Source organism: Eucalyptus grandis, chromosome 4, assembly GCF_016545825.1.
Source record: "Eucalyptus grandis isolate ANBG69807.140 chromosome 4, ASM1654582v1, whole genome shotgun sequence".
Taxonomy (NCBI): Eukaryota; Viridiplantae; Streptophyta; class Magnoliopsida; order Myrtales; family Myrtaceae; genus Eucalyptus; species Eucalyptus grandis.
Window position 1 is genome coordinate 3817853 of NC_052615.1, and position 10145 is coordinate 3827997.

The window sequence follows — 10145 nt, forward strand, 5'->3', positions numbered from 1 at the left end:
TATCTATAGCTACAGGATTCTCTTGCTTGTTTTGTTCGCAGGAAAGAGACCCACGGGGAGCATGTTTGTGGAAAACTTTGACCTCCGCAATTTTGTCCAAACGGCAATTCCTGATATGCTCATGCAGGTCATAGTCATAGATCCCTCGCTAAAGTTGGCAGAAGAGGGAGTTATATGACAACGGGCAACATACAGACAGAGACAACATAAGCACGTGCTTGGCTATGGTCATTCGGATCGCACCGTCCGTTCAGCTGCATCACCAGGTGAACGGATAGACATCAGTGATGTTGTCACTGAACTGGATAAGGCCAAAAACCTTTTTCCTTGGAAAGGGGGTAGTCCCTAGTAACAGAGGTAGTGACACAGAAAGCATGATAGTCTTGGAGATCCTTCTTTGTCGCAACATATCTAGAGGCCAAGAAAATGGATTTGGATAGATGCGATTATAGAGGGATCGGTGTAAAATTTTTACAGGCTTGTATGTCAATTTGGAATGATGTCAATGAAGTGCAAACATGAGGAAGTTTTCAGTGGTCTGGTTATCAATCACAGCTCACGTAACTTGATCTTTAACCCCCAAATCAAATCAAATAAAAATAAAAAGATAGAAAGAAAGACCGAACTAAATTCAGATACTGTCGCACTGCATATGTACAATTTTTACTTTCGGACCAGGAATTGAGCTGGAAATGTCAGTAGTATGATAGGTTATGACTTCAAGCTTTCGGAATCGCAGATAACACAATGATACCGACCGACATTGTTTACCTTGGTAGCTTCATAGCGAATGCAGCAAGGTTTATATAGTCAACAACAAAGTTTTAAGAAATGATTGTTGTTGGATTTTGTCTAAATATTATTATCTTATTGGTTTCAGGTTTGTGAGCAGTGAGCTCAATGGGTTGAAAAGAAAAGAAAACAAACCATTTCAGCTCTTCCAAGCTAAACAAAGCAGCCTTAAAACCAGGCACAATTGCATTCCTTCAATTGTCTAGTCACGGTTACAAAAGCATAATGCAACTCTTTCTCCCAATAAAGTTTACAGAATCAGTGCTCAGGTGGCCAAGCATCATAAGATCACGTGCATGTATTCATCGGTGTCTGGCAAAGTGGGAGAGGAAACATGGTGTACAAAAATTTATGGACAAATAATGTCAAATGAGAAAAAATCCACAGATGCCAAAGTTCATTCAATAGGAACCAGACAAGAGAGAACATAACTCCAAACAATTTACAGTTAGCAGCTGTAAACCAGGCAGTTTCAGAGTCGCATAAAAATTACAACATAGAGGATGAATGCAAAAGTTTTCTGTTGGTAATGCTTGATAGAAATGAAGAATCAAAACAAGAGTATAGCGAATGCGGTATTTCTATTTTGTGAACTTGTCCTTTGAAATTCGAAACATTGAGGGGAGAACTCCAATTGTATGTCCAATAGGTGAATCTCGCTGAAAGGAAAGAATGGTCGCCAATTCTGGATTGTAGTATTACAACTTGTGGATTAGTTTTACAGCTCTGAACTAACTTGTCAGTCGAACCTCTTCAACCTGTCAAATTCAATTCAACAAAGGAAAGGAAGTGCACAATCAAAATAAAAAAGCCAGTCTTACAATATAAAGAATTGTGACTTATCAAACATACGAAGCATGAAGATGCTTAAATAGGAGTCACAAAAATTTGCCAAAGATGCTGATGTGCAATGCAACAAATACAACATCAGGATAATACAACGCCACTTTATAACAATGATAGGTCACAGTATCCACAAAACTATCTATATGGACCAAAAAAAACCTACAAAAGTTTACAATTAACAAGCGTACAGAAGGATACAAATACAATAATCATAAGCACTTGCATCTCAATAATGAAAATTGAACGTGAAATACCCTCCGATAAACAAACATATCTTTCATTCATTTGGCTCACAACCTAACTTGCACATGCATTAGCCTCTCTTCTAGCTAAGATCCTTTCTACTGATGATTAAAAACCTCTTCAAGAAAAACATCCTGTAATATCTACTCAGTTTTCCGGTTCTCCTCACTTCTTCTCCAATTAATACATCTCCACAATTACTCTGCCAATTTACTTTTATAGCTTAGATCTATTTCACTGCTAATGACTAGTATATTTGCTATTCTTTTAGCTTAGATCAATCAGTTCTGATCTCAAGTCACCATACCAATGCCAGCATTCACATTAACAGCATCCTGCTGGTGCTCACACTTCATCTTGGCACTCCATTGCACATCCTTCTTCCTATTTTTATCCTTTTGTGATAAGGAAGCAATTATATCTGCACAGATTTTCAAAACAGGTAGGTAAACTCCAGCTATCAGCCCTCTAAACAATTCAGGGCATGCAATAAGTGCAGCTATGAATTCGCATCAATTCCCCACCTCCAACAGCATGACCAAAGCAAACACCTGGCAAGAAACTTTACAACATGTGGTCTGATTAAGACTTCTAAGATCCCCAGATAAAACTGCTTGATTTCTTGATTTCCAAATCAAGTACACACCCATTCTAGACCAAACTCCAGTTACAAATCTTCCAAAATCTCAATTACTAATCCACTTTAGCTCATGTTATACATTTATGAATACCACCTAGTGCTAAAAGCACAAACTACCAAAGCCAACTCCCTTTACCAAATATCTCTACAAGGATGGTTGCACAGGAAAAGAAGATGCACTTGACACATGGAGAATAGCACTTAAATGTCGCACAGCATTATATATAATGACATACACTAGATGAGAAATCTTTACATACATCCGATGTATGGGACCCACTACCGAGAGGGAGTACACAGCAGAATACAGAAACTTTTCACACTTAATTGGCTTAATTGGAACATTTAGCTCGAGTCATTGTCTAGCATAACATGTAGTCAGGAACTTATGCCTAGGTTCTGTAAAGTTCGACGTCATAATTAGGCAACGCATCAAATGCCAAAGCAGATAAGATCCTAACTATATATATTCATTATGCACTCGCACGACATTGGGAAAAAAAAATAAAATGAACAAGGATGACCAAAGAAACCTAAATAGCTAAGTTTTAAAAATCGGAAGGTATTGATTCTTCATGAATCTAGTTTGCAAGAAACAATCAAATATAGACCAGACAGCATATGCCTAAATAACACCTTTCCCCTGTCTTTTACAAAAGCATGCACACTCACACAACACATACAAGCACAAACACAATGGAATGGTTCTGAAAAGAGATGAGAGATTTCAGGAACGACAACCATATTTGCCAAGATCAAGTTTCCAACTCTCTTATACTATGTATAGGAGAATGAACTAATTTTAATAGCAAGTGCGGTCGCAGATTCATTAAAATTCGGTGATTTTGGAAATGAAAGCACGACCCTTTCAAGCTTTATGAGTCTGAAATTTGTAAGACTTTAATCCACAGGATTGGTGAGCTATCACAAGTAATTCTTTGATTAGGATTAATGTTGGTCCCAGTGAATAACTACCCCGATAACGTACCGATCAAATCTTTATTACTTTCCTTATTGCAATAACAACGAGACATAGTATATATGGAGAGTATTCATCAATGCAAAGACAAATTCAGGTAGAAACTTATTATGGGTTGGACTTACGATCATCCAGCTCGACTAAAAAGTACAATAGGATTGTTTCATAAAATCATCACTAGATTAATCAAGCCTCATCCCACGCGTGATTAGAAAACACAACCATAAGCTCCCCCACCGTCACGAATAAGCTTTGCACACATCATGTCATTAGTCATGCTAAACTGAATACAAAGCTAGCTCTTTTGAAACATATGCTATTTAACACTACTCCAAAAGGTGAGAAAAAGCATCACATCTTTTGCATACCCCCATAAGATCATCGAAATCTCTATGCCATAGGCTTCCAGTTCTCCCCTAGGGAAGAAGCATTCTAAACAGGACTGAGAAACGTTTAAAAGCTCTCAAGTCCTCAATGGTGTCCGATGCAGGGTAGCAGGTCATATTACTGAAGTCAACAGATTTCATATCAGAACAGTACATGAACAGAAGTCAGAAACTTCGGCATGGGCTTGGAGTATTCCGACGACAAAAGAACCCAAGAATCCACACAGACAAATCAACAAACAACACACCAACGACCAAGCGACTAAAACGATGGCAGAAAGAAAGGCATAACTCTAAAAGGGAAACCAAACAGAGGGATGCATTCAGCAATAGAAAAAAAATTCAAAACACTCCGACACAAAAGGACATGGGAGAACAAACGGAAACGGCAAATTGCACAAGCCAAAAAGATTTCACTTTTACACGCGAAACGGGTAGGTCTAGCTACACAAACCTCAAGTTCACGTTCCCAATGACAATGGGAAAGGTAGAATCCTCAGCTCTCTCTTCGTCTTCCTCCTCGTCGCACCAACTTTCCTCGGTCAACCTCTCGAGGTAACTCCCGTAGATGCGCTCGGGCACGAACCCATTGTCCTCGCCAGTCATGACGTGCCCGTGCCACTCCCACGTCCGGTAGTTCGGGTCGGACCCGTCGTAGGAGCGGACGCAGACGTAGTGCTCCCCGACGGTGATGGCCGTGCCGGAATTCGGCTTGAGCGAGTCGCCGCGGCCGGAGCAGATGGTCCTGATGATCTCCATCTCCATCCTGCGCTCCTGCTCTGCAACCCAGGCTCTGGTGCTGCTCTCCCTCCTGCGGCGATCCTCCACGGATGATGGGTCCGAGAGGGAGGACCCAGCAGAGGACTGTGCAGGAGGGTGGGTAGCTGATGCTGATGATGGGTTGCTCGGGGCTTGGGTTGGGGAAGGAGGAGGAGGGAGGGCGTCCAGGTTGAGGGCAGAGGAGGAGGAGGAGGAGGAGGAGGGAGTGTTGGTGATGGTCATGGTGAGTTTCGACCGATCAAGAAGGCTCTCTGTCACGTACCCAAAGGTTTTTGCACTTTGCAGGTTGACGCAGGACAACTTAGCGTTGCTTTTATAGCGCCAAAAAAAGGAAATCTCGGCACGAGGAGGAAACTCGTTAAGGACGACAGCTTTTGTCCTTTTGTAGTCGGATAACTCGGTTTTTCCTTTCCCGACCAGAAAAAAAAAAAAATTGGTTTTTGTCTTTCTTTATTTTTTATTATTTTTCTTCAACGTGAAAAATCAAGATTTAAGAATTCATTTGTTTCACGAAAAAAGAATAATTTAGAATGCATTTTTAAGAAATGAAACCTAATTATTTTTCTGACCTCTTACATCTAATTTTGAACCTGGTTTTGGAGATGCCAAATTATAGATGTGTCGTTCTCAATTTACTAATTTACTTACTTAAATTCAAGGAGCTTGGAAGCGAAATGAAATCAAGTTTGGGGCATTATACATGCCCTGCTCGGAAGATGGAAAGACTTTGCTCTTCAAGTATAGGAAGGGCTTCGATTATAAGCTATTTACACCAACAAATAACCTACCACTTTTAAATGGATAAACAATGGGTTTAGTCAGTTAAATGAGTTTGGTTGATTGCAATCAGCATAGTTTTCGATTTTTGGACTAGTTCATCGATGACCATAGTGTCACAGGCCGAGAGTTTCCTTGACCTCGGAACGACCCGCGGGCGCCTAGCGAGTGAAATTCACCAGGCCAGCCCTTTTTTTAGCTGTTCCACGAACGATATAGTGAATGATTCTTCATGCGAGATCCTACCACGCCTAACTTCGCTCGGGCGTCTAATCCATCGAGTAAGGCAATAGTTCTCTTTAGGCACAACAACTGGTTTCGGCTTGCTATGGCCTTGTCAGGAGAGTGGCATCAGCTCCCGATCGGTTTGTGCACGGGAGGCCTACCCCGTCTTCAGAGCTCCTAAGTAATATAATCCTTCTACCCTAGAACTCCTAGCATCAACCGTCCTGACGCCACTCCCACTGACCAGTTGTGTTCTACCCACCCCACACTCTTCACTAGATAACCCCAAGCACCACAAGTGTCACGAGTACGGGAGGATTCACGGACCGTGACAATAGCGTGTAGCTTTTCAATAGAGGTGTTAAAATAGGTCATTGACCCATTTATGGACCCATATATGTTTACATGGCTCGTTAATTGATCAAAATTATTTGCCAATGCACCTATAATGAGTTTTTTAAAAAAAAGACTGAGATATATGAGTCTTAAATGGGTCTAAGAGCACCCATTTATTAACCCATTAAAAATGAACTCATTTACAATTTCCCAATGCATCCATATTCTTTTTTTTTTCTTTTTTCTTTCTTCTTTTTTTTTCTTTATTCTTCCTTCGGTCGCCAGCACGGCGATGGCCAGCGACTGGCTAGGTGAGCCTCAAGCTCGCCGGCGTCGGGTGAGTTGAGCTCGCCGGATCTAGCGAGACTCGAACTCGCCACGATCGGCCAAAGAAGAAGAAGAAAAATAAAAATAAAAGGAAAAAGAAAAAGAAAATTGTATTTAAAAAATAAAATAAAAATAATTTTAAAAAATAAAAAAATAATTAAAATTCGATTTTTTAAAATTATTATTTTAAAAATTTTAAAAATTATTATTTTAAAATTTTTTAAAATTATCCATTAAATTTGTGTTGTATAAAACTATTTTAGCAATACTATTTTATATATATATATTTTAGTAATATAATCTTTAAAAAAAACATAGGAACAAGTTTTTTTTTTTAAATTTGGTTAAATATCAAAATATTTTATTAATATGGGTCGGGTCGGGTATGAGTTTGGTATGAATCAGGTCGGATATGGGTCGAAAAATTTATTTTAAGCATAAATGGGTCAATTTGGGTCGGACCATTAATGATCCGACCCAAATCTGACCCGACTCACTCGTTTAACAGCTCTACTTTTCGGAAACTATACCAGCTATTGATGAGCAACGAATTGTAGTTAATCAAGGAAGATTGGTGGCACTTCATGCTATCAAACAAATCGACAATTGTAAGGCACGAATATCAACATCTACGAAGAAGAATCATCAACGTTATGTGTTGACAACATGGACGAGCAGTAAAGGGGTGTGCGACGAAATTCATCGATGGAACAAATAATGACTTCGCCATTCTAAAATTATTAAGTGTTGGGAGCAAAGAGAGAACATGAGGATAAGGATATCGATTGTAGGTAAGGATACCGAATGATGGTTGAGTAACCTAATGGCCTTGGAAGTTGCAATTGTTTATAGATGGGATCGGCATGTAGATAGAGGGACTGGAATCTCGGGAGGGTGCAATTATAATTGTACATACAATAAAAACTTATAGTATGCAGTTGTAATTAGTGGATTACTTATATGGCGGTATGTAATTATGTAGGGATTCATCATCCCAGAAACATATTCCAAATGTACTTTTATCAGTTTACAGATGTTAGTCTTTTTTGTTGCCATCACTTATGATCTTTTTTGCCTTTAAATTTTCTGTTCATCATCGTTGCAACGCTGATTGAATTCCTATTTGAAATCACCACCGAACCCAACTCACAGAAAACTTAAAAATCAACTTTTGATGAAAGATTTTGCACTTGGATCCTAGAACTTTCATTTCATGCATTTAAACCCTAGAAACTTGTAATTTCAGTACCCATTCACCTAGTCCATTGTCATTAGATGGGAAAAGCTATGTGGCTTTTTTGTTATTCAATCCTACACGTCTGTAGTAGGAAAAAACCTCATAGATTTTTCCTATTCAATAAAGTCTGACATAATGATTGGAAGAACCAAAGTGGACGAGTGTGATAAGTTTTATGACTCATGTTGTAATTTTTCCAATAATTTCTAATCAATTTTTCATTGCAAGATGTTGATATGAGCACATAAGCTTGTAAAAAGCGATATTGTTCCTCCTACAAGTTGTAGAGTTCAAATGTAAAATTTGGGATGAACTATTAATATATTCGAGGCTTTGGCATGCTGAGCTGAGAACAATAACATACAAATATTTCAATCGATTTTTTTGAAGTTTAAAATATGCATCAATGGACAGTCTTTTGATAAGGATTTGGGAAGGAGAAAATAGATATTTGAAGAATTCACATTACATTTGGTATGTCATGGTAACTTATTATTAGGACATTTTTCTCGTCTCTACCAGTAAAATGATGTATAAGCATTGAGGATAGTCTTTTGAACGAAAATTTTCTAATATGGGAGCATCGTTGAAATAGGGTTTGAGAAAAAAATTATTTAAATTGACATTATACATAATTGGTGTAGCTAGTTAACAACCTACTTTTCATTAAAAAAAAACAAAATTCATTTGTCTTCTCAAATGATAAGTTTGGAAGTACATAAACAACTTGAGAGACGCCGACCTAAAATGAGATCAAAAGATACGATTTTTATTCCATTACATTCATATTTTGTTAATTTCTCTTAAGAACCGATAATGAATATAAAAAGGTTAAAGGCGACGTCTCTATATATTTCCCTTGAATACAATAGATGTAAATTCAGATATATGCTTATTTTCATGTCAAGATCAAGTTGTGTTGTCATATGGTGTTTTGGAAAGTACCATATTTTATTATGGCAAATTATTTTCAAATACATACGGATTAAATATTAAGATAATTTAAATAAAAGTAATGATAAATTACATGTGAAAGTTTTTAAAAATACAAGCTTGAAAGAAATAATTAAAGTTGAGAGCACGTGAGAGTCGGCACCCTCCTTTTTATTTGGTCCACAAACTGTTGACCCACCAATACCGTGAAATTGTTTTTCTTGCTTCAGCTCATGAGTTGCGCTCTCCTACTCTAATTCTCACAATCAAACTTTTACCTTGCCTCTTTATAAGATGTGGCAGTCGGAATCCACACTTGAAACTAAATTGTCCTCAACCCAACTTCTCATAGAATGTGGGGATTCGAATCTCCCAATTCCCCCTTCCCATAAGAGAAGGGTATGGTTGAGTTGCTCACTAGTTGCTACTAAATTTGGCCAAGTCCTAAACATTTTTAATGTCCTTAAGGTTAAATCTTGATCGGAAATCGCTGATAGGGGTAATCTAGTTAGTGCCGAAAAAATAATGTTGAAAAATTGTTAAAAGGTTTATGATTAAATTGGCCAAACTCAAATATTTCAAACTGAATTGGCTACCGCATGCTAAGACTAAGATTTTTAACAATTATCCCAAAAAGCTAAGCATTTGTATGTCGGAAAGGAGTTGATGATGTAAATAAAAAGGCAGAACAATTTAGAGGATAAAAATACAATTTAGCTTTTTCTCCCATTATTTTTTCTCTTCAAATAATTTGTTCTCAACTTTTTGTATAAACTAATTATTATAAAAAAGAATTACCGTTTTTAGAGTCCCTATTAACTATATTTCTTTGTTAGTTATATTACATTGGTAATTTTTACAATGCTTTCTGGGGATAGTCGCATTAATCGAGAGGTTAGAAAGTTAAACTTACTAACTAATAGTAGCTGACTAAGCAAGCCCCAAACTGATAGGAAAAATTACCCAAAAAATCCTAAATATATTACATTCATGCCAATTTAGTTTTAAATCTTTTAATAGTGTCAGTCGAGTCCTAAATTTTTTGACGATTTACTAATATAGTCCATTCGACCTATTTTGACCGAAAATAGCTTATACGGACACTAGTCATTTTACTTGAAACGGTACGTTGTTGGCTTGGAAAATTTAAAAAAATTCATAAAAAAATTTCTAATTTTTTATTTTTTCTTTGTTCTTCTTTTTTTCTTTTCTTTTTCCCTAACGTGTATCGGCAAGGGCATCGAGTCCACACCCAAATCCAAAAGAGGGTCACGACCCTTGTGTCACAAATCGTGAATTCTCTCGTACTCGTGACACTTGTGAGTGGGGCTTGGGGTTATATGGTGAAGAGTGTGAGGCAGAATGGTAGAACACAACTAGTCCATGGGAGTGGCGTCAGAACGGTTGGTGCTAGGAGTTCTAGGATAGAATGATTATATCACTTAGGAGCTCTGAAGACGGGGTAAGCCTCCCGTGCACAACCGGCGGGAGCCGATGCCGCTCTCCCGACAAAGCCATGGCGAGCCGAAACCAGTTGTTGTGCCTAAAGAGAACTACCGCCTTACTCAATGAACTAGACGCTCGAGCGAAGCTGGGCGTGGAAGGATCTCGTATGAAGAATCATTCATCATATCGTTCGTGGAA

The 10145-nt window shown here is 38.0% G+C and overlaps 1 protein-coding gene across 1 annotated transcript; it reads right to left on the minus strand.

The window, feature by feature from the left end:
* Positions 1 to 1229: 1229 nt before the first annotated feature.
* LOC104440707 lies at positions 1230 to 4888 on the minus strand. The gene is made up of 2 exons (XM_010053654.3): positions 4341 to 4888; positions 1230 to 1550 (listed from the first exon to the last, which is right to left on the minus strand). Exons 1-2 carry the CDS (start codon positions 4886 to 4888, stop codon positions 1532 to 1534), a joined length of 567 nt encoding a protein of 188 aa, XP_010051956.2. The 3' UTR covers positions 1230 to 1531.
* Between the last annotated feature and the right edge of the window lie 5257 nt (positions 4889 to 10145).

Excerpts from the sequence above, each read along its gene's own strand:
- LOC104440707 (XM_010053654.3), bottom strand. The coding sequence starts at position 4,888 with ATGACCATCACCAACACTCCCTCCTCCTCCTCCTCCTCCTCCTCTGCC.